The sequence below is a fragment of the Biomphalaria glabrata genome, chromosome 12, assembly GCF_947242115.1.
Source record: "Biomphalaria glabrata chromosome 12, xgBioGlab47.1, whole genome shotgun sequence".
Classification (NCBI taxonomy): domain Eukaryota; kingdom Metazoa; phylum Mollusca; class Gastropoda; family Planorbidae; genus Biomphalaria; species Biomphalaria glabrata.
Genome location: NC_074722.1, coordinates 1373159 through 1398191, shown reverse-complemented (window position 1 = coordinate 1398191; position 25033 = coordinate 1373159). Strand labels below are relative to the sequence as shown.

The 25033-nt window shown below is 39.4% G+C and overlaps 2 protein-coding genes across 7 annotated transcripts in view; both read right to left on the bottom strand.

Moving 5' to 3' along the window:
* Positions 1-25033, bottom strand: part of LOC106073839 (uncharacterized) — a 103859-nt gene that overhangs the window by 28709 nt on the left and 50117 nt on the right. The window lies entirely within an intron of this gene.
* LOC106059487 (uncharacterized) overlaps positions 8490-25033 on the bottom strand; it is a 60512-nt gene continuing 43968 nt past the window's right edge. For 4 of the 5 annotated variants that reach the window (XM_056005560.1, XM_056005558.1, XM_056005559.1 and 1 more), the window contains exons 2-4: positions 20201-20514; positions 13733-13953; positions 8490-10046 (exon numbers count right to left, since the gene is read on the bottom strand). In XM_056005560.1, the coding sequence (XP_055861535.1) occupies positions 9198-10046; positions 13733-13953; positions 20201-20507 (1377 nt within the window). In that variant the 5' untranslated portion in view covers positions 20508-20514 and the 3' untranslated portion in view covers positions 8490-9197. Of the gene's footprint in view, positions 10047-13732; positions 13954-20200; positions 20515-22711; positions 23316-25033 lie in introns of those variants that run through there. The other variant, XM_056005556.1, reaches the window with a different exon arrangement.

Sequence of the window (25033 nt, the reverse complement as noted above, 5' to 3'; positions counted from 1 at the left end):
TGATTGTGTTTGTACAGGCATAAAATTATGAGTGGGGAGTTGTATTAATAGAAATATGATTACTTATAGATATATGTTAACAGAAGTGTTTTCAATTGCTCATAATAACAGTTATTATTGCGATGAATATAATTGTTATTCCCATGTTGGAATTGTATTGGTATTAACATGACATTGTGTTTGATTTTGTGTAATTATTACATTATGGTTTTATATGTTACCGATTTGTTTTAACTTGGAATAGTCTGATAATATATTCAGTGATTTGTATTTTAGACGTTCGATGTGCATCGAACTTGTTAAACAGGGGGGGTGTTACGTGCGCATCTTAGTGTGAATGTGAAATGGTGCGATTGCGTGTTGAAAGGAGAGAAGAACCAAAATGGAGGAATATGAACAAGAAAGTGTTTTCAGTATTAATAAAGATTAAAGTATTTATAAACTGTGATTTGTCGTTTTCATGTCTAAAGAGTCTCATCCAACATGAAAACGTAACACTAATAGTGCCTATTCCCCTTTCAGGGGCAGCTAAAATTACTTTTTTTTTTTTTTTTTTAAAGTAAAGTGCTTTGCCGTCTTATTCTACTTTGCTGAAAGTGCACAAACATTATTGTATGGCTATTTAAAATATTTTCGCTTAGCAATATTTCCATATTTTGCAGAAATTTGTTCGTAAAATGTTTTACATGTTTCCAATGTTCCTTCAGAGTGGAAGATAACCTTCTGTCTTGTACTAACCTCCCGCAGGACGACGGGGGATGGCAGCGGACAGGGTATGAACCCGGGACTATTTAGAGAACGACAGTTCAGCGAGCGCTCCGCACGACCAGGCACTGAATGAGAGAAAGAAAATTGTTTGGAAGAAATTTTGACTCAGAAGCGTTAGCAGACGTCAATCTTCTGAAAACATCTACTGTCGTGAATAAGATGGCGGATACTTCTGCTGGTGACGTCTTTAGTAAAAATGGTTCTTCCAAACAAGGGATATCACTCTGATTACCTAGCTTGTTTTATGTAGGTCAAATAGCAGACGGATTAGGATTGAAATCAAAACAGACATACATTCAATATTTCAACTAAATGGAGTGTTCATGTGGAGTACATTTAAATCTATTACATGATTATAAAAAGTGGATGTCTCTCACTCTCTCTCTATATATATTTATATATTGTTACGAATCTCCCTATCCAGGCTCGCTGCAAATGGCACCAAACGACACCACCGACTTAAAGAACTTGACAACTCTGGGCTTCAAAGTAACGTAATAGTTTAATGTCAATAAATAACAGCCAACACTGTACAATTGGCAGCACGTAACACAAGACTGTACAAATATCTCTCCGCCGTATCAACTCTTGCACTGGTCTCTCTCTGTCTCGTCTCGGACTTGTACTGAGCCGTTGTAACGAACAGTAGATCGGGAAGTTGTGACTGACTCGTCTCTGATACCCTCGCTCTTTATATAGGGTCCCTGCTGGCCTTCTAGAACCGGACAGAACGTCGCTCGACCATTCTGGGTGGTCAGATGACTACAATTCTCGTGACGCTCCTGAGCTGTGTTCACGACGCCGATCCTTCCCGAACCGTCATGTTGAAACTCGTCTCGGCTGACCGTCGTTACTCGTCACGCTCGACCGCTCATCTAGCGCTGGCCTGGGGCGATTGGCGTTGGCTGACTACACACACACACACCACCCCCATCTGTGCCACCACCAGGTTTATAACAATATGTATGTCATAGTTGGGGCTGCGTAGCACGGGAAATTCTGCATTCCTCATTATCTTCGGACTCGAAGACAAGCCTTATATATCTCTCTGTTTTGGACCCCTCAACTCTAGAAAACATTAAGAAACTGGAACAGACACAAAATAGAGCAGTGAGATTCATAACAAACGAATATTCACATTTGACTAGAGTAACACCTTTAGTAAAATCACTAAATTTAGAAAGCCTTCAGGATAGAAGACTTAAAAGTAAAGTAACAATTATACATAAAACACTGAACCATAATCTTCAAATACAGAAACAAAATACTCAGAAAGACACAAAGATAAAGGCACATTCCTCATCCCATATGCTAGGACAAATTTGTACAAATACTCCTTCTTCCCTAGTGCTATTAGAGCATGGAATGGGTTGCCTGAGTCAGCCAGGAAAACCAGTGACATGGCAGAATTTAAGTCATTGGTTAATATGCATGACTGAATGCATGACGCGTAGGATGTAATCATCTTCTTTTTTGAAGTAACGTCTGTATCATATAAGATTAGATATATATAGGCATTTTCTTGGATTCATAAGATTAAAGACGAATGTATTATGGAAACAATAAGAGGATTAAGACAAATATATCATAATAACAAAAGACACGCAAGGGAAAACCCAGATAAACACAGCTGTGAACAATATTTGTAGTGACTGTATAAATCCCACACGCTGTTTTTCAGAAATCAATATTGCATGTTGAGGGAAAGGTTTAGAATGACTGATTGAAGTTCATCAAATAGAAGACCCCCCAAAAAAGTTTTGTTCACCCACTTCAGAAGTCCTTCACGACAAAACAATAATGTTATTATTATTACAAGATGAAAGATTACTGTAGGCGTGTCTTGATCGATTTACGTTGACACGTCAGTATTTTAAGATACTATAGTCCGGGACACAAAAAAGTCTACCATCAAAGAGAACTAGAAATATGTTCATACCATAGACATAAATGAAGTGCAGATCTTAGAGAGGAAGTGAAGATGGATTGGTCACACCCTTAGAAAAGATACCAGCAACAGAGCTAGGCAGGCCTTAGAGTGGAACCCCCAGGGAACAAGACGAAGAGGAAGACCAAAAAGAACATGGCGACGCAGTGTACTTGAAGAAGCAGAGAAGACCGGGAAGAGCTGGGACACCATCAAAAAGCTAGCAAGAGACCGTGGAGAGTGGCGTGTTTTTGGTCGAGGCCCTATGTTCCATGAGGAACTCAAAGGAGTGATGATGATGATGATGATGATGATGATGATGATAGACATAAATAAATATAGACTGGCCGATTAATGAGTTTTATGAAACGAAAATGTGTAACTTGCAATATTGTGTACTTCATTATTCAGCATTTATGAGCAGTATAAAAGTTAAGTATTCATATCTATTTCAGCCACACACCTATATATATATTGTAAATAAGGAGGCAGTGTAGTTTTGTCATAGACATAAATAGATATAGACTGGCCGAAGGAAGTAACTTCATGTAACTTGAAAACATGTATATCTATTGTATTCGGATTTCCGAATTATGGAAAATTGTATGATCTTCATTCTTAGAGATTAAACAAAACTACACTGCCTCCTTATTTACAATTTATATAGGTGTGTGGCTGAAATAGATATGAATACTTAACTTTTATACTGCTCATAAATTCTGTATAATAAAGTACACAAAATTGCAAGTCACACATTTTCGTTTCATAAAACTCTTTAATCGGCCAGTCTATATTTATTTTATGTCTATGAGTTTTGTTTAATCTCCAAGAATGAAAATCATGCAATTTTTCATAATTCGGAAATCCGAATACAATCGATATACATGTTTTCAAGTTACATGAAGTTACTTCCTTCGGCCAGTGAATATTTATTTATGTCTATGGCTCATACTTATGAAATGTAGGCTATTTTTCTAAAATGTGTTTCATGTTTCGAATGCCTCTTGTAATGCACTAGTTTAGAGAGTAGGTTAGTTTTGTTAGACAAATGTATTGTGTATAGTTTTAGCGACAATGTAATGTACTAGTTTAGAGAGTAGGTTAGTTTTGTTAGACAAATGTATTGTGTATAGTTTTAGCGACAATGTAATGTACTAGTTTAGAGAGTAGGTTAGTTTTGTTAGACAAATGTATTGTGTATAGTTTTAGCGACAATGTCATGTACTAGTTTAGAGAGTAGGTTAGTTTTGTTAGACAAATGTATTGTGTATAGTTTTAGCGACAATGTAATGCACTAGTTTATAGAGTAGGTTAGTTTTGTTAGACAAATGTATTGTGTATAGTTTTAGCGACAATGTAATGCACTAGTTTAGAGAGTAGGTTAGTTTTGTTAGACAAATGTATTGTGTATAGTTTTAGCGACAATGTAATGTACTAGTTTATAGAGTAGGTTAGTTTTGTTAGACAAATGTATTGTGTATAGTTTTAGCGACAATGTAATGTACTAGTTTAGAGAGTAGGTTAGTTTTGTTAGACAAATATATTGACGTAGAAAGACAGACTAATGACGTAGTAGACTTGGACGACAAGAGACCCCCAACATGGCGTTATGTTAGAAGTAGGTTGTGTTTTAAATAGTAGTTGAATAGTAATTATAAATAGCGACGTTTTAGGAAGACTGGACGGATTTCCAAGTGGTTGATAAAGTCTCATTTTATAGAACTGAATGTTGTTATCAACTATATTCAATTAGTAATGTTCTGTGGCTAATGTTAAGCAATAATTGATACATAGTCGAAGTCAGATTAGATTAGCCCATAACACCCTTCAGAGTTGAAGACAATCTACTCCCTAGGCCAAACCCCCCGCAGGACGACGGGGGATGCCAGCGGGCAGGGTATGAACCAGGGACCACCGAGACACCCGATCGACAGTCCAGAGCGCATACCGCACGGCCAAGCAGCCATCAGATAAAAAGCTACGGCTTACAAAAGTTTGACAAGTAACAACAGATAATTACAAATTAAACATTTTTATAACTTGAAAAATAACAAAACTTTTCCCCCCTCAAGTACCACCAACATTTTAAATTGTTCATTACATGATTGTGGTTGCGACCCAAAGAAAGTTGAGATCCACCGAGTTATTGATTATCAGCTCAGGTCGAGTATTTCTGCCTAGATGTAATGGGGATAGTTTAGCTGTTCTCAGAACCCAATCTATTTATAGACGTGGAAAAATCCTTATATCGACCTTGGCAGCACACTTAACGAGGGATCAGAGTTAATCAGAGCATGGCGGGTTCGCTCAAGGACACCGCAGACTAACACTAACACTATGCTTTTTTTCTTTTCCAGTGAATAGATCAACAAGTTTGATTTAAATTGTCAGGCGAAGTGAAAGGTCATATTATGTTCCTCCCACCGTCACACCCAAAAGTTTTCAGAGCACACTTGGTGCCACATGAAATATTTATACTTCCTAGGGCGCTCCCCCCCTAGGGCTACCCAATTGATGTTTCGGTCAGTAACAAAAAAACTAAAACAAATAAATTCCAGTTATCTTATTCATGGCAAACCAGTAACACAGACTAAAAACACAAAATACCTAGGTGTTATAATAAATGAAAAACTGTCATGGAACCCACATATCGCTGAAACCATAAAAAAAAAAATCATACAAAGCATTAGGGTTTATTAAAAGAAATTTCTATAAATCAAATAAGAAAATAAAACTAAAATATTTATTTAACCTTGCTTAGGCCAATAATAGAATATGTATCCTCCGTTTGTGAACCCTCAACTCAAGAAAACATTAAGAAACTGGAACAGACACAAAATAGAGCAGTGAGATTCATAACAAACGAATATTCACTTTTGACTAGAGTAACACCTTTAGTAAAATCACTAAATTTAGAAAGCCTTCAGGACAGAAGGCTCAAAAGTAAAGTAGCAATCATACATAAAACACTGAACCATAATCTTCAAATACAAAAACAAAATTTAATAAAATACTCTGAAAGACACAAAATATAAGGCACATTCCTCGTCCCATATGCTAGGACAAATTTGTACAAATACTCCTTCTTCCCTAGTGCTATTAGGAGCATGGAATGGGTTGCCTGAGCTAGCCAGGAAAACCAGTGACTTGGCAGAATTTAAGTCATTGGTTAATATGCATGACTGAATGCATGACGCGTAGGACGTAATCATCTTCTTTTTTGAAGTAACATCTCTATCATATACGATAAGATATATATATATATAGGCATTGTCTTGGCAGTAACTTGGCAGAATTGAAGTCATTGGTTAATATGCATGACTAAATGCATGACGCGTAGGACGTAATCATATTCTTTTTTGAAGTAACGTCTGTATTATATAAGAGAAGATAAATCAGGCTTTGTTTGAACTGTGTTATTAAAACTTAATGTCTGCCTGTTACTGCTGTAAATATTACACTTTGACAACAAGTGCTAGGGGAAAAGCTCAACAAGAATGATACGCCACACTCTGTAGTGCCGTACCCTGTTGGATTTGCTGGTTTATGGCACATCTTCTATCCAAGGGAAGCCATTAAAACAGGTGTGGGCAAACTGCGTACCGCATTATGTGTGGCTCGCGTACATTTTGTGTATTTACGTCCAAGTTAATGTTGGTCGTTTAAAATTGTTTTTCCAGATTTGATTAAAATATCAAGTTCCTACACTTTTTTTTTTCACATTTTAAAAACATTTCATGGAGTTTTTCTTGGTTATTTATCTTTGCTTCGTCTATGTTTTTTTTTTTTAAATTGTGAACAACTTTTTAAGGTTCAATAGACTTGAAGTCATTATATGACTTCACATGCATCCGTGAACCTGGATGGCTTCCTGGTTGTGTGGTTTGCGCTCTGAACTGTCGTTAGAACCCTGCCCATCGTACATCCGGAGGTTTGGTCTAGGATGTAATATTCTTTCCAATCAGAAGGAACATACGAAACATGTCAAACTAGCAAGTAACATAAAAAAGTTTTTTTTTTTTAAAGACAGTACAGCTCCTTTACGAAGCTGGTGAGAGAGTGAAGCTGGTGAGAGAGTGAAACTGGTGAGAGAGTGCGATAAAAAAAATAGACATTCAGGAACCTTTTGCGCACCATCTTCTAAGTCTGGATCTCTAGGCCTTTTGCGCACCATCTTCTAAGTCTGGATCTCTAGGCCTTTTGCGCACCATCTTCTAAGTCTGGATCTCTAGGCCTTTTGCGCACCATCTTTTAAGTCTGGATCTCTAGGCCTTTTGCGCACCATCTTCTAAGTCTGGATCTCTAGGCTTTTTGCGCACCATCTTCTAAGTCTGGATCTCTAGGCTTTTTGCGCACCATCTTCTAAGTCTGGATCTCTAGGCCTTTTGCGCACCATCTTCTAAGTCTGGATCTCTAGGCCTATCACCAAACTAGAATCTGTCTTTGAATGCTGGCTTGTTAAGGCTCCACAGTCACATGAAAAAGGGCCAACTATTTAGAGCGAAGTAATCACTCTTACAAAAAGTCATCAGACTGATGCACTCCCTGGTCATGGCCACATTCTTATATGTTTGCGAGTCTTGGACGCTGACTTCAGAGCTAGAGAGGAGGATCCTAGACATGGAATTGAGATGCTACAGAAAGATCCAATGTGTCACGTTCAAAGACCGCATCACAAACGAAGACATTAGAGACAGGGTTACTGCAGCGATTGGACGATGACCTGCTAACTATAGTAAACAAAAAATGCAAGCTTAAAATCTGTGGCCATATTACAAGATCTTCGGGGCTCGCAAAGACCTTCCTTCAGGGAGACAGGGTTACTGCAGCGATTGGACCCCACGATGACCTGCTAACTATCATTAAAAAAACGGAACTAAAATTCTTTGACAAGGTCTTCGGGGCTCGCAAAGACCTTCCTTCAGGGGACAGAGAAAGCGATGGTTCCATCCAAGGCAAAAGACAGAAAGGAATGAAGAAAGACAGTCGACACATCCCCAACAGACTAAAGGAAAGGTAAAGATAAAGACAAGTTATTAAAGTAGTATTATGTAATGCCCACGACAGCTATAACCTTTTTCAATGTGGGCCGCGAGAAAAAAAAGTTTTGACGACCCTCTCTTAAAACACACATCTTGAGCTTGCTATGTACAAACATATTGTCAGCGTAAAAAATTGTTCATACCCTGCCCCGCTCCCACCCCTCGTCTTCCTACGGGAGGTTTGGACTAGGAAGGTATGCAATAAAGCATAGTTCTCTGATCCCTGGGGGAAATGCAGGGAGTCACGTGAACACCAGATCGACTAACTAGCCGTTCTGTTCCACCCGCAGGAACTAAATGCAGTCATCCATGTCCCCCCAAAAAATATTTAAAAACTCAACAAACTTTAAGAATTCATATGCTGTAAACAATTTCTTACAGCTACTTTCTCACTGAACCAGAAATTTAAAAAAAAAAATTATGATTTTTATAGAGAACGAAGAAGAAGATGATTTTATATATTATTAATCTCTAGACGTCTCTCGAGACGTGAAATGCCACAGACCAGACGTTTTCCATAAAGAAATATTTACCACCACTGGATTCTCTCAATATTTTGAATGGCTTCAGCATCAAATGATCTGTGTAGTCTTCGCGCTTTCACTCCCCTCTATCTCAATCTCTCTCTCTCTCTCTCTCACTTCACCCCTCTCCAGCTCCCTTTCTATCCCTTCCTATCTCCCCCTCACGTGTTTCAAACATCTCAGAAATATGCCCTCCCTTGAAAAAACAAGATATTGTAACACCGAGACTTCAAAGTGATAAATATTTATTATAAATTAAACGTACGATGATTAAGGATGGTGACAATCATTCAACACTTTGATCAGTGAATCAATCATGGTGACAATCATTCAACACTTTGATCAGTGAATCAATCATGGTGACAATCATTCAACACTTTGACCAGCGAATCAATCATGGTGACAATCATTCAACACTTTGACCAGCGAATCAATCATGGTGACAATCATTCAACACCTTGACCAGTGAATCAATCATGGTGACAATCATTCAACACTTTGACCAGTGAATCAATCATGGTGACAATCATTCAACACTTTGACCAGTGAATCAATCATGGAGACAAAAAATAAATATTTAATATGAATAGCACTTTATATTAACAATTAATTATAATATATTGCACTTCATTAATACATACATTAAAAACATGATGCTAATATTGATTTCTAATAATCACAATATGTACTCAATTACGAAGCTTACAATATCTAGTAACAACACTACAGCAGCAATATTCCAGTCCGAAGATTATGGATGATTGCAATATTATACGTGACAACGCAGACCCAGCTGCGACCTGTATATTATTACATATCTAACGCAAACAAAGCCGTTGTCCACAAAAAAAGGCGTGTGTGTGTGTGTGTGTGGGGGTATTGATATCCAGTTCAACACCGAAGTAGGAAGACTTTGTCAACCGTATAGCCTCTAGGTCAAGCTACAAAGCGAGGTACTTTGAAATAATTTAGCTTCGCATCGATGTCGTAGGATGCATGCTGCGCCTCGTAGGGCCCCCAGATACCGGACGTCTGCCTGGCCCCGAAGTACACTGGGGCGCCGGCGCTCCCTAAGCAAGTGGCAGCGTCGTACCAGACTTTATAAACAGGGAGAGACAGCTGCCCCATGGCTGCGATCATCTGGGAGTGAGCCAGCTGGCTGCGCGTCTCGAACCACATCTTCTCCATCTCCGACAGCATCTTGGCGTTGGCCTGCGAGTCCGGGGTCAGGTTCTCCTCCGTGATCCGGACGACATTGCCCACGGTGATCTTCTTTTGCGTGCCGTGCGGGTGTGAGATGACTATAGCGTGCGCCGACATGGCTCTCAACGCCTCGTGCGGGATGCTCTTGAAGCAGGCGGACCTGCACCCGTCAGCGCGCTCCAGTCTCTGCAAGAGTTTCAGGTCGTGCACCCCGATGGAGAAGTACCTGACGTCAGAGGTGGACCTGGAAGGGAACAACTGGTAGCCGTACTCTCTCACCAAACCGACGCCGTTTCCAGAGTCGTAAAAGAAGTCTACCGTCGTCCTCCGTAGCTCCTCCTCGTCGAAGATAACTCGACCGTTGGTCGAGACCTTCACATCCACAACGTAGACCGTGTGGTCGGGCCCGAGGTCCCGGTGGCGATGGCAATGGGCTACAGGGCAACGCCTCACTTTGATGTCCTTCGGGTTGCTAAGCAGCACCTTCCCAGACGCCGCGCGGGGATTCTGGGTGCCCCTGAATCTGGCACACACATCGTCGTCTGGTCTTTGTTTGCTTGTCCAGTAAACCATTACACGGACCTGCAGATGACAGAATGAGAACCGTTTATTGGAAATTACATAAGTGTGAAATCAACGTAAAGACATCTATAGAACTCCAGTTCAATGGATTCAAATATAGTGGTTTACCTATTAACATAATGCACGCATCGATCTAAGTAAATTGATATTAAGTCTTATTCTCACTATACCTAACTGGCGATTTTATTTATGCATAAAATGATAAATAAGAATTTTAGTGGTCCAAACAAATGGAAATTCTGTTTGACTCTAATGGACCTCATTCACCAATCGTAAACAAACAACATTTAGCCACGTGATTCTATATATCTTGTCTACAAATTATGTAATTCATAGTGGTTGTCACGCGATACGTATTTTTCATTGTTTTATCAATATTATGACGTGGCTAAATGTGTATATTTACGATTGGTGAATGAGGTCCATTGTCCTACACAGCATTACGACTATAACAATACCGAATAACAGCCCGCACACATGCAGTGTGAAATGTAATGCATTTTTTCTTTTTACAAGTTTCAAACATTTCTATAAAGTGTTAAGCGCTTTCGCGGTTCCCCTTGAAAACGAACTCAAAGGGAGGTAACACTGAACGAAACCGATAGCACCGGCGAAAGGCCGAACAATCAATAGAGGTAGTCGACTCTGGTGTTGAACATCAAACACGTTTAATAATCATGAAGGGAACTGTCGAATGTGACCTACTTCTAGCCGTTGATAAAATGCTTCTTATTGCTACGTCGTTATGAAAGCGTCTCGTTTATGTCGACTACTATTCCGTTCTTACTTTTTAAAAAACTATCGCGTCATCGTTACTAAGTAAAAACTTCCCCCTAATTTCCGAAACAAATAACTAATTCCTAATCGTGCCATAACAAAAGCAGTAACCCCCAAAAACCCTTTCAGGATGTCATCTGACGACGGCAGTGTTGTTACCGGTCGTTGACATGTAGCGCCAAACTTCTGGTAGACAACTAAACCGTTGCTGGCGTAAAATATCTTAACTAATAAACTTAAAAAAAAAAAGAATCAAATAACTCCCTTTTCTGAACAAAACTAAATAGAACTTTAAATATAATATAGACAAAATCCAACTTGTAATAAAATGAAATAAATATAAAAGAATTTCGTAACACTATCTCTTAACAAAATCTAACTCACTAGAATAAACACAACCTTTCAGTCTCACGTTCTGGAGTCGTCTTCTCCTAACTAAAATCAAATGACGACATTGCCACCAGTGTTGCATCATTCACAACCAATCGCTAACCTCTTCTCACCGTCACACACACATAATCCATAACAAGCGGACTAAAAAGTTGGAACTCGGAACGTACTAATCCTATTGTCTGAGGGAACGAACGAATCAAATCAAACAAAAACAAAAGCTTGATCTCTAAATGATGCCAAAACTCAGGTCCGTGGGGCATGTTCGGCCCGTGAAACGGTGCTATGCAGCCATTTGAAACCAGGGGCGGACTGGCTATATGGGCATTTGGGCAAATGCCCGGTGGGCCGGTACCCTAATGGGCCGGTGGGGGCCACCGAAATGGCCGCATCAATGCCACTATGGCACAAATAGTATTGTTACAGTTTGTATAATATTCTCTTATAAAAATGATCTATGTGTGTCGTGTTTAAAAAAAGTATCAGACTCTACAAGTGTAGGCTAATAGGCCTACTATTTTAATCTAACACATTTTCCGAAATAATGTAATAGTCTACTAGTAGACTTCATCCTTTTAGGGCCCACATACTCAGTGATTAAAAGCAACTAAAGGCCTATATTTCTTATAAAGATAGATGTCACCGTATGCATGATTCTAGATACATTATCAAAGTTAACATAATGATTCTGAGGACAGGTAGACTTAGAACTGGATGTCCATCATATGATAGAGAATTTGTAGAGAAATGCCCGGGACGATTTTGATACCCAGTCCGCCCCCTGTTTGAAACATCTTACAAGCACATAGTGAAGTTACAGAGGCTGGGTTCCATATGGACTCTCTCTTTCTCTCTATCCATCAATGCTTTATTACTCTCTATTAGGGAAACTCCGACGGCTTGGACAATGTTTTTCAATATGTGTTTTGATTTACAGAAAATGATTATAGTATTCTTTTTATTTCATTTTCAATAATAACTTAGTGATTGCTGTTTTTCTGACGTAATATTCCTGCGCATCCAAAACGGTCAGATTTTCACCGGGTTTCTATGTGACGTCACACAAACCTATTTATTTAATATATTGACCTACTGTCTAACGAAAACTATACTGTATAAAGTTTACAATCTCGTAAAAGAAATAGATCTAGGTCTGTGCAGTTAGATCAAGATCTTGTTAGCAAAGAAAAAAATACGTGTCATGAGTAGATTTACATGCTTGACTAACCATGGCAGGGTGTCTCACCTGATTACTCAACATACAACAAACACAATCGCTTGGCTGTCTTGTCATAACCGACCACACGTAGTCTCGACTAGCCTTACACTGACCAGTTTGTTCGAATCAGTCAGACACACGATCTATTTACTTTTTGGGACAGGAGGGGTGTAGATAAAAATGTTATTGTATTTTCTGGAGTAGTTATCCTAAAGCTTTTAGATCTATATCTAAAACATCTATATAACTGTATCATAGCTATGGACTAGATTGGTTAGGTCTAGATTCGATTTCAGTATTGTTGAACAAACCTACAAACAAAATCTTAAACCCGTTTTTTTTTTTAGATGTCAAGAATTTACTGTCTAATTTATTAAATATAAATGTTTCTAAGGATTTAACTTTTAAAAATATGTCAAAAACTCAAAGTCATTTCAAGTTTTATAAGTTCAAATATAATACACGAATACGCCTAAAGCAGTTTGGTTGTCTACCTTCAGTGAAGTCCAGTAGGGCGTCGGCGACGTAGGCGCCATTATCCCGTTGGAGGTTAGAAAGGCTTTTATCCAACCACCAGGCCTGGACATGGGGCTCTTCATCCCTGTCCTGTCTGAGGGCTCCCAGCGGTAGGCGGCCATATCGGTTGACTGGGCCGGACCGGACCGTGACGTGTACACAGCGCGCCGTCCCCGTTCCTGGGTCCCACTCGCTATAAGTGGCCGAGAACAGTGCTAACTGCGGGGAGCTTGTCTCATATTCCTATACTGTAACCGCCACTGTTCCGTGCGAGGATCGCCACTCCAGCTAACGGGACACTGGTGTCGGCCCCTTTTGTGGAACGGCGTGGCGGACTTTTTTGGACTGGGTTCCGGGCGTTCTTTCCACCCAAACCCCGAGTGAGAAAAAAAAAAAAAAAGCTCACCCAGGGAAGCCCGGCCGGGCCTGGTTCGCTACTCGTACTTAGCCTATCTAGTTTCCACCCACTAGACGTTTCCACCGGAGGCGCCACGCTGAGGCGACGGGTAGCTGGAATTCCTCCGGGGTTGTCTACCAGCAGTTTGGTGCTCTAAGTCAATGTTACTTCAGATGTTACTTCAGATGTTACTTCTGATTTGAAGGCAATTACTTCTTAACCCAAATTTCCCGCAAACGACGAGGCATCGGGCAAGGTTTGAACCCTGGACCACCGATCGACAGCACACGACCAGGTAGCCATGAAACCTTTGACCATCGAAACCACCCAACGACAGCCCAGAGCGCGTACCACATGGCAAATCTATAACAATCTCTCTCTCCTTACCGTGAACTGTGCTTCTGCCAGGATGTAGTTGACCACTTCGTCCATCCTTAGCTTCAAAGGCAGATGCGACTTGTTAAAATCGTGGATGGCTATGAAGGCCGAGTGGTTATTGTGGCCATGTTTCGGACACTTCATCGTCCCAAGAGACGAAGGATGACTGTCTAAATATGTTCCTTGCTGCTCTAGCGGTGTCATCATGTCAAGCTCTAATATATGACCACCTGTAAAAGATGTGTGATGCTTGATTGGCGCATTCATTTCATATTTAGATAAGAGTGATACCATATTTAAAGTATTTGTTCTCTCGTGCAAAATTATGTGGGTTTTTTTAAATAAATAAACTTAAACAAAGATCAGTACCAAACTAAAAGCCGGAATAATAATCTCTTATATAGATGATACACATACAAAATAGAACATCACCTCCCTTGGTAAGGGGAGTAACTTAAACTTTTGACAACATTTAATATAAACTCAAATAAAATCATTTCACTAAAAAAAATATGGGATTACATAGTAAAAAAAACAACAACAACAACATATAAATAGACTTTTAAAGTCATTAGTTCAACGAGAATATATTCTGTTTATCTATATTATAAAGTAGAATGTGCGGCGTATGTATGTATGTATGTATGTTACTTATAGACATCAAAACCGCTAGACCAATCTTGATAAAACTAGGCAGGAATGTTCCTTGGGTACCAACTTAGACCGTAGTGTATGTATTGTAGCCCTAAAACAAACTTAAGACCCTCAAAAAAAAAATAAAGTTGTCCGACTCTATTACAGCTATAGTATTTTATGGATCTAGGCCATGTCTACAATGTTGACATGAGAAAAGATAGAAAGGATTTAGACCTAGATCTAATTTTAAGAAATACACTTTGCGCATATAGTTTTTTACTTTGACACATGAAAAGACAAAAGAAGATCCATTAATTTCATTATATAATAAAATTAACCTTCAATTTTGTGTTTCAAAAGCATTTTTTACATTAATTAGTTCCTTATATTACAGATTTCCTGACGAACATTCTTTCATTAGACAATTCCGTAATGAATCGCGTACTAAATATTAATTCGTTTAATTGTTTACTTTATAATCCCATCCCTAGATCTAAAACTCTAATTCAACTCTAAGATGATAAAACTTCTCTTCGCACGGATAGTTTTATACTTTAACACATAAACATATTAATTAAAGTCCATTCATTTCATATTTTGATCAAATAAACATTCAAATTTGGTTTTCTAAAGTTACATTCGTCTACGACAGCTGCGAAGCCGAGTTGAGATAGGCCTAGATCTATATTCATTCATGAATCGCGTACTAAAAATTATTTCGTTTAATTGTTCACTTTATAATCCCATTCATTTAACAAAGCTATCGCTCTTTTCGTTTTTAATAGATAAGAATGTATCGACTTCGGGTAAACCCATTTTCGCAAAACTAATTTTATTTTCGTAGCGAAAGAGAAATAACGTGAAAGGATCATTAGCTACGTTTAACATACATCTAAATCCAATCCACTAGATTATTCAAAAGCAAATGTTTTAATTTAAAAAAAAAAAGGATTTTCCCCTATTAGCTATTTTGATCTGATAGCTTCATTCACACTATTTTTACATTGACACATTCGCTTTACTTATTACATTATTATTTCGTTTAATTGTTTACAAACACTCTCAGTGACTATATCGACAGTAATGCGCAAATAAAGACCCGCGGGTCGCGGGTAACATATGTCTAGTATCGTATAATTTTTAAAAATTCATAAATTATATTAGTTTCCAATGTACCTAGATATAAGCTTACAAGGGAATAAGAAAAGAAAGAAGAGGTCAATGTTATATAGTGACACGACATTGTTCTGCCACGGAGAATGACAGGAAACAGTCGATCGTGTATAATCTAGTTCCTTAATTCTATCTAAATGGGGAAATCACATGACTGGAAATATACTATCGATCTCTGATTTAAATATTAGATTTTCAAGGTTAACTAGATTAGCCCCACCCCTCCTCCCTAGGCGTTGACAGTTAACTCTTTCTCTCCTAACTGACGATACCAACGTCGATTCCACCAGAATGTGGTAAACAATTACGGAGAGAAAGAGTTAAGTTTGCTTCATACAGAAGATGGATTTTGATTATAATTCAATCAACTTATGGCAGTAACATCCACTGTAGTACTAAAGGATAAAACTAATTTCGTGTCATATTTTTTTTTTTGAAAGGCATTGTCTTCGATTCCAAAGATTAAGGACGATTGCAGCAAGCCCCAGTTGCGACCAGCTTCTGATGCAGATAAAGCGAGGCCAATCGTCCTAGAAGGCCTGAATACTGACCTGCAGCGTCGCAGCCTGTGGGAAGAAAAGACCAATAGCACGTCGCAGATGTGAATGACGTCGCAACGAGCTATTGGTCTTTTCTTCCCACAGGTGGCGACGTCGAAAGTCAGTGTTGAGTCCTTCTTATAACGATAGGCCTCGGATAAAGCCGTTGTCCGCTTGAGGGGGGGGGGGGTATTTAAGTTTGCTTTCCGTCGTCTCCCCCCCCCCCCTTTCGACAAGGGCTTTTCTTTGGGCCTCGATCGTAAGTCCTGCGACATTTCGCGACAGCTCTCCAACTTGACCACTGCTTACCACTCAGCAGCTGCGCTGGATCGGACACAACTCTCGGCATGACCTCATGACAAAGGCAATTAAAGGAAAATGCATGCTCTTTTTATAAAACACAAAGTCAAGTTTTAAAAAAATTAAACATTAATTTAATTTAATGAGGTCAAAATCAACGATGGTATCGTCGATTAGGAGAATAAGAGTTAACCATTAACTATGCACCATTCAGCCCTCACTGGCATAGAGAAAACTTTGGCTTTAGTTTAATCGAGATCAACTAAGTCTTTAAAACTCCCCTATTCATTACAAGTCAGAAGTGATCATGCTGAATCAAGTGACTCGCCCTCCTGCTCATAATTAGATCCGGCTTTTTTTTGGTTCTAAGAAACTGCGTACTTTTAGTCACCAAGCTTGAAAATAATTTACGCGTTACAGCCTTGACCTGCAAAACTGAATACTTCTGTTGCTTCGCCATCTTGGCTGTTATCCATTCGAACGCTCACTGGTTGAAAATACTACAAGCAGCAGGTAAAAAATAATATTTACCCCCTCACCCCCCACCACACAAACAATTAACCAGTAAAGAGTTACTTCTCTTGATATAAGAACGCTATGGAGTGATCGTCCTTGAAAAAGCTTTCTCTTACAGACCAGGAAGTAGGTCTAGATAGATAGGGAGACGATGGAGACTTGTATTCCAGATGACAATCGAGAAAGTGGAATACAATCGAGTGTCACAAGTGGCAGACGTGACATTCCAATGTCCCACGTGACAAATGACCTAATTAAATAGGCTACGGTCAATGTTAATATTGACACAACGCATGACACGTCTTTATAGACCACGAAAATGTCCTTGACATTCTTGTTTTGGTGGCACTTGGCTTCCGGACCATAGGGTGCCGGGTTCGAATCCTGCTGAAGACTTGATTTTTTTTATTTGTTTAATATCGAGATCTTTAGGGACCTCTGAGTCCACCCAGCTCTAATGGGTATCTGACGTTATGTTTTGTTTGTAAAATGTTTTACACGTTTCGGATGTTCCTTCAGAGTTGAAGATAGTTTACTTCCTAGTCCAAACCTCCCGCAGGACGACGGGGGATGGGAGCGGGCAGGGTTTGAAACCTCGACCGTCGATAAATCCGAACGACAGTCCAGCGCGCAAACCGCACGACCACGCAGTTATCAACTTTACCCCCCCCTTTTTTTTTTTACACACCTTTTCTTTCTCTCTCTCTCTCACACGCACACTTAAGCTAGATCTAGAGGAAATAAGACTTAGACAAGTTTGCTCGAGATTAAAAGAGTAAAGAATTGATAACAGGATAGCGCCGTTTCTTAGTTCCTAATTAATTCTTTCTTCTCGTGCACTAGTTTCTCATACAGTGTATTTATGATTAGATTTAGTTTGAACAGTGCGTCACGTGACTATGCTAACCACTAGCGGATCCAGAACTTTGGACTGGGGGGGGGCGATTTTTTTCCAAACCCTAACCCTAACGCCCAGTAAACCCTAACCCTACGCATAAACGTGCGTACAGCACATACACACACACACACACACACACACACATATATATATATATAAAAAAAGCAGCATTTCTCAACCTTCGGCGAAAAACAAAACAACTGGGGCAGCGCTTTAAGGTTCTCTTGTGGAGTTCGGGGCGAAGACCCGACGCCAAAAGCGTTTTTTTGCATTCTTCACTGCAGAAAAGCATTCTCCTGACCTAAAGCTCATTATTCATACTATTAAAAAAGGACCTTTCGAATAATGTTGTACTTGAAAAATATTCTAATATGAATTTATAGGCCCATAATACATTGCAAATAAAACCGATTTGTTCCTTGAAAAGATAGGATACCCCACGTATTTAGATTTTTGCTTTGAGGATCGCCGCCGAAAAAAAAACTTATTTGATAAATAGTATTCAAGAAAACTGTAGTATGAATTGTGAGTTATAGTTCCAAAATTTTTAGCTAGAAAAATATCTGATTGAGTAAAGGTTGGGAAAAGGCGACTATACAAACATTATTTGAGTTTAGAACTCATCTCAATCATGACTCTTATACTGAAAAATTTCATTTGAATTCTAACTTTTCCAATGCAAATTCTTTCTTAAAAATAATTATGATAAATTCATGTGAAATTACAAAAAACTCTGTCTGGAAATGGGAATGGCGGTAGAGTGAAAACGATTAATCCTCGCTCCTTTAATAATTTCTGCTAAAGATTGCATTTGGCATTAAAGAATAGGGGTGGGGCGACTCGATATAAGAATTTAATTTATAGTATATATAAATTATATTAATGACAGATTTTTTTTAAATTTGTAATTTCTTAACTATAATACAAAAAGAAAAAGTATAGATTTGTTCAATGGGGGAAATGCAATTGCATATATCGCCCCTCCCACCTGGTACAACCCTTTTTCATTTAAATTTACTAATGATACAATTTGAGATTAGAGTGTGGTACGACATAATATACAATGGGTCACATATCAATACGTAGTTTATATTATATAATAATAATAATAATAATAATAATAATCTTTATTATCCGTAGATATTCAATTAATTTTATTCACAAACTTTGATTCTGCACAAAAATAGGACCGCCCCCCCAGCACTCAAAGGGCTAGAGTGGGGAGGGCAGTACATGCAATCGCCCCCCCCCCCCTCCCTCTCACCCCACCGAATCGGCCAAAATACCAGAAAGGGAGCGACATAATATAAAATTTATATATTAATTCAAGTTCAACTAATTTTGTTCACAAACTATGATTTCTCCATAAAAACGGACCGCCCCCCCCCCACTCAAAGGGTTTAGGTGGGAAGGGCAGTAGAGGTATTCGTCCCCCTTCCCCCCCCCCTCCCCCAAATCGGCAAACAGGGAACGACATAATAAAAAGATCGGTTAAAATATCAATAACAAGTTTTAATGATATAGATATTTAATTGATTTTGTTAGCAAGCTGTGATTTCTACAAATAAATTTGACCGCCCCCCCCCACTCGTAAGTGTAAGGGGGGGGCGGGATTGATACCATCGCCCCTCCCGACCCCACCAAATCAGCCAACATACTAGAGGGGGGGGCGAAATAATTTAAAAATAGGTTGAAATATAAATAATTAATATATATTTTTAACATAATTAATAAATTCGTATACAAATCGTGTGAATTTTATACTAAAGTTCGTCCGCCCCCGGGGGGGTCGGCCGAGTGGGGGGGGGGCGATCGCCCCTACCGCCCCCCCCCCTGGATCCGCCAGTGATGCTAACCCAGTCGCGACCTGCATGTTTTTTTCCCCTGCACTTGAGTCTCAATCTTGAAATGTAAGACATTGCCTCTTTGAATAGTAAGACGATTATTTTGATTTCGTGTCTTTTTATAGGCTTCCATTTCTGAAAACCTGTTCTAAGTTGTTAATTTCGTCAGTAAATAAAGTAAAAGATTTATACATCATTCTTTTGATGCTACATCTTCTGTATTTTACTTGGCAATTTTTATAGCATTATTACTTTCGTAATTTTTTTTTCAATTATAAAAAAAAATGATAGTACCTGGATATTTCGTGGCTACCTATGATTCTATCAAGAAGAAGGTAGCAACAGTTACTATTGAATGGAACTACTAAAATTGAGAAGGACTAATTGTGGCTCAGCAAAAATGGCTAAGACGTTTTTTAGGAGTCAGTTATCTGAAAATTAATGAGGAATGCAGTGTTTCACATGGCTATGCAGACCCAGCTGCGACCTACATATTTTGCCACATCCAGCGCAGACCAAAACAAATAACATGGTATTTTTTAATTCTATGGGGGAAAAAAAAAGTAGCTACCTTTTAAAAATTGTCTTCCTTTGGGGTCCTCCACGCAGACCTGAGAATGCTTGTCCCAGTGACGGGTCTGGCAGATGTTGTCGCAGTACTTGGCGCCCCAGCACCTGGAGCACGTCTTGAGGTTGAAGGCCCGCTTCCCGCACGCCTCGCAGCGAAACTCAATGGGCAGGAACATGTCGCCGCTGGAGTCCTTGGAGCTGCCAGAGGAGGAGCTCTCTGGGGGCTGCTTCAGATCGTATATGATGACAGGCTCACTGGTGGGCGCCGGAGCCGCAGATATGTCCGGCGGCGCCTTGTTTTTCATCATAAGGTCGCTACACAGAAGTGGTGAAAGATACTTGAAGGGTTTTCAGAATAAAAAGAAAGTAATTGCAATCATGGCCGCAGCCTACTCTGTGTGTCACGTTTATCTATATATGGCAATCACATGATTAATTGGTTTATCGTTACTACAGCCCTGACGGCAGTAAGGACCGAGCCTCTAAATTTTAAATCCGTCGGGTAGCCACGCCATTGATTGCAATTATATATATATATATAAAAGAAACGACTATGTAACAATCTTTCACACAATAGAAAATACCAAAGATGGATGGGATCTCAGCTCTTTCTCTACCTCTCTCTTCTCTCTGACTTCTCTGCCTCTCTCTTCTCTCTGACTTCTCTACCTCTCTCTTCTCTCTGACTTCTCTACCTCTCTCTCTTCTCTCTGACTTCTCTACCTCTCTCTTCTCTCTGACTTCTCTACCTCTCTTCTCTCTGACTTCTCTACCTGTCTCTTCTCTCTGACTTCTCTACCTGTCTCTTCTTTCTGACTTCTCTACCTGTCTCTTCTCTCTGACTTCTCTACCTCTCTCTTCTCTCTGACTTCTCTACCTCTCTCTTCTCTCTGACTTCTCTACCTCTCTCTTCTCTCTTTCTCTACCTCTCTCTTCTCTCTGACTTCTCTACCTCTCTCTTCTCTCTGACTTCTATACCTCTCTCTTCTCTCTGACTTCTCTACCTCTCTCTTCTCTCTGACTTCTCTACCTCTCTCTTCTCTCTGATTTCTCTACCTCTCTCTTCTCTCTGACTTCTCTACCTCTCTCTTTTCTCTGACTTCTCTACCTCTCTCTTCACTCTGACTTCTCTTATGTCACACACAATCTGGGCACGATCTATCACACACACACACTACATTTTCACAAATTTGACAAACACAGACCAGACTTATTATACACATAAACCAGGCATGTCACTCACACACACAGACTAGATAGTACACACACACAAACCAAGGATGTCATACAAACATACAAACTTGGCATATCACAAAGAATACCACATACACACTAGGCGTGTCACAAACTACACATGTAATTCACATACACACTAGGCGTGTCACAAACTACACATGTAATTCACATACACACTAGGCGTGTCACAAACTACACATGTAATTCACATACACACTAGGCGTGTCACAAACTACACATGTAATTCACATACACACTAGGCGTGTCACAAACTACACATGTGATTCACATACACACTAGGCGTGTCACAAACTACACATGTAATTCACATACACACTAGGCGTGTCACAAACTACACATGTAATACACATACACACTAGGCATGTAATACACATACACACTAGGCATGTAATACACATACACACTAGGCATGTAATACACATACACACTAGGCATGTAATACACATACACACTAGGCATGTAATACACATACACACTAGGCATGTAATACACATACACACTAGGCATGTAATACACATACACACTAGGCATGTAATACACATACACACTAGGCATGTAATACACATACACGCTAGGCATGTAATACACATACACGCTAGGCATGTAATACACATACACACTAGGCACGTAATACACATACACACTAGGCATGTAATACACATACACACTAGGCGTGTCACAAACTACACATGTAATACACATACACACTAGGCATGTAATACACATACACACTAGGCATGTAATACACATACACACTAGGCATGTAATACACATACACACTAGGCATGTAATACACATACACACCAGGCGTGTCCCAAACTACACATGTAATACACATACACACTAGGCACGTAATACACATACACACTAGGCACGTAATACATATACACGCTAGGCATGTAATACACATACACACTAGGCACGTAATACACATACACACTAGGCACGTAATACATATACACGCTAGGCATGTAATACACATACACACTAGGCATGTAATACACATACACACTAGGCATGTAATACACAAACACACTAGGCATGTAATACACATACACACTAGGCATGTAATACACAAACACACTAGGCATGTAATACACATACACACTAGGCATGTAATACACATACCCACTAGGCATGTAATACACATACACACTAGGCATGTAATACACATACACACTAGGCATGTAATACATATACTCACTAGGCATGTAATACCGACCAAAGCGACTAATAAAAACCAAATCAGACTTACTTAACTTTAAATATTCTTGCGTCAGCTCGGTATCCTGCATAAATTACTTCTGGTACATTGTATCTCATAGGTATCTGACAGCAACTTTACTAAGCACTGAACTACAAAACAACGTCTTACTTCTATACAAAGAACTTAGACCAGCCTGTGACACTGTTAATTTCCCACAGAACAACAGATCACATTCAAATGTCCGAGTTAAACAAACCACATTTCATTGTACCGACGCGTAATGACCCAAAGCATAGATTAACAACATTCTGATTATACTTTCAAACAAAATCTTGAGTACATTTCTCAGATCTGACATGACCTCTTTGTTACTGGACATCTAACCCGGCGAAATCCGGATTGATAAACCACTTAGCAGGCGATAACTTGTTGAATAGGAAACGGATTTTAAATGCGAACTTGCCCTGGGGGTTAACCCGCTTGGGTGATAACCAGTTGAATTTTCGACAGGATTAACGAGTTCAGCTAAACAATGTTTCATACTTTACCAAAAATAGTTGGGATGACGTCATAAATTATAAAACATACTCTCGGAACCAGACTGTCAATAAATAATTTTCATCCGTTTTGTCGTTGCGAGTATTTTCAGTTTGTTAGGACGTCATCGCCAAAATGGCAGATTAAATAGCCTCGATGCCAGATTTTTCTATACTCAGAATAAAGGAAAATTCTGTCAAATTTTATTATATTTTTGTATCTTAAATTAAGTTAAAACAATCTTCATAGAAATGTCACCTAAAAGGCAGTTTGTTTTCCTTTTTGTGTAACAATACACAGCAAGACTTATATTCACCTATGGTGATATAGACCAGTGTTTCACAAACTGTGTTCCGCGGAACCCTAGTGTTCCGCGATGCCTGAATAGGTGTCCCACGAACTACTGGAAATAATTACCCTGCAGGCCACCCCATGAATGAATATCTCTAATAAAATAAGCAAATGTTCCGCTAAATACTCAGAATACGCGAAGCGTTCCGATAATGAAAAAGTCTGGGAACCACTGATATTGACACTGCCTCACATTCACCGAGGAAATTTCTGACAACCATGTTTTTACGTAGACATAATCAGAGGACGACTACGCCTTAGAACAATTTTGGAGATAGAGGAAAAGGGAGCTAATAAAATCATTTCAAACAAAAAGGAGGTAAGAAATTTAAAAAGAATTTAAGGGAGGTAAAAAGAACAAATACAAATGGAGATAAAGTTAGATAATTGAAAAAAAAAAGATAACATAAGTGAGTATTGCTAAAAAGGCTTCCTCATCAAGTTTTGAGAGTCAGTCTAGCGGTTATTATAAATCATTATTGTTAGCATTATTCGAATTGTGTCTTCCCCATTCAGACTTCAATGAAAACACATCTAATGTCTTTTACTTTATATGTCTGTGGCGTTCTGCTCCTCGTGGAGCAATTTTCTCCCTTTGCAACTTCTTGTGTGACTAAAGAGGCCAATCCTTAAAAAGGCCAATCCTTGATACACAGCTGCGGTCACAGGTTGGGCATATGTAATCACCAGGCGCCGTTGCATTTTCACCCTTCTTTCTGCTTCTGTTGTGTATGACATCTGCAATCTGTGACCCTTCCTTTATAATCTCTCTCCATGTGGATCTGTCCAGTGCCACCTCTCCCCAGTTGCCAGTGTCGATTTTGAAGAGCTTCATGTCGCGTTTGCATACATCCGAATAACGTAGAAGTGGGCGACCAGCGGCTCTCCTGCCTTCTATTAGATCTCCATACAGGATGTCCTGTGGAAGTCGACCTACTGGCATTCTACGAACATGGCCAAGCCAGCCAAGGCGTCTGCTGCTGATAACAGAGCGGATGTCCTGGCACCCTGCTCTTTGTAGCACTTCCTCATTGGTTATCTTATCTTGCCACCTTATTTTAAAGATCCGCCTTAGGCATCGGAGGTGGAAGACATTCAGCTTTTTTTCCTGCCATGAGTAGGTTGACCATGTTTCACTTCCGTACAGCAAGGTGCTCAACACACAGGTCCGGTAGACTAGGGCTTTAGTACTGCTAAGGAATGCCTCGCCGTTGCGTAATAATACCGAATGGCTTCCAGAATCATGAACCATTTATCTTGTCCAGTAGTTGGACCGACATTACATGTTCTAGTGACCAGTCCGTTACACAACTATCTGCTTTCTCCCATTTAGAAAAAGATGATCACCCAGTCCATTTGTATTCTCAATTTACATTTAATCTTCCCTGTCTGTGTGTTAGTTCCCACTTTCTGTACCAGATGAGTTAGTGTTTTCTTTTTTTCAACAAGGGTCAAGTGGTCATCTTAAGTACTTTCCACCTT